Source organism: Penaeus monodon, chromosome 34, assembly GCF_015228065.2.
Source record: "Penaeus monodon isolate SGIC_2016 chromosome 34, NSTDA_Pmon_1, whole genome shotgun sequence".
NCBI classification, from domain to species: domain Eukaryota; kingdom Metazoa; phylum Arthropoda; class Malacostraca; order Decapoda; family Penaeidae; genus Penaeus; species Penaeus monodon.
In genome coordinates, this window is record NC_051419.1 from 14,580,471 (window position 1) to 14,580,860 (window position 390).

Consider the following 390-nt stretch of genomic DNA (forward strand, 5'->3'; position numbering starts at 1 on the left):
CTCCTGTACAATATTCCCATTTTAAAAACTCACTATCCTTTACCAACAATGCAGCTAGACCATCATTTAAATAACAAAACATCTACCATCACAAAAGGTAGCTTAAGTCAAGTAAACTGCTGAAGTCATGTAAACCACAAAGGCCGCATAACAAGCAGTGGCACCCTCTAAGGTCTTACCATATTCTCCGAAGATGAGTGTCGGCATGCCCTTCGTCTGTCCCATGTAAATGCTCAGTCTGATTCCAGCCCAGATGATGACTAAGCCGAGCGTGGAGTCCAGGAGAAAACTGATGATATACCTGTGAAATATTTGATTGGTCGATTACTTAATATTCTCTCCCAAGCTCACATCTAGGGGTCAGTTACAGTGGGATATATTTGATGGGAG

General features: G+C 42.1%; 1 protein-coding gene across 1 annotated transcript in view; it reads right to left on the reverse strand.

The window, feature by feature from the left end:
* The window catches only part of LOC119594919 (store-operated calcium entry regulator STIMATE-like), a gene marked incomplete in the record, with an annotated part of 15,855 nt that overhangs the window by 10,679 nt on the left and 4,786 nt on the right, over positions 1 to 390 (reverse strand). Inside the window, 1 exon segment of the mRNA XM_037943991.1 lies at positions 180 to 301. Within this exon segment, the coding sequence (XP_037799919.1) occupies positions 180 to 301 (122 nt within the window).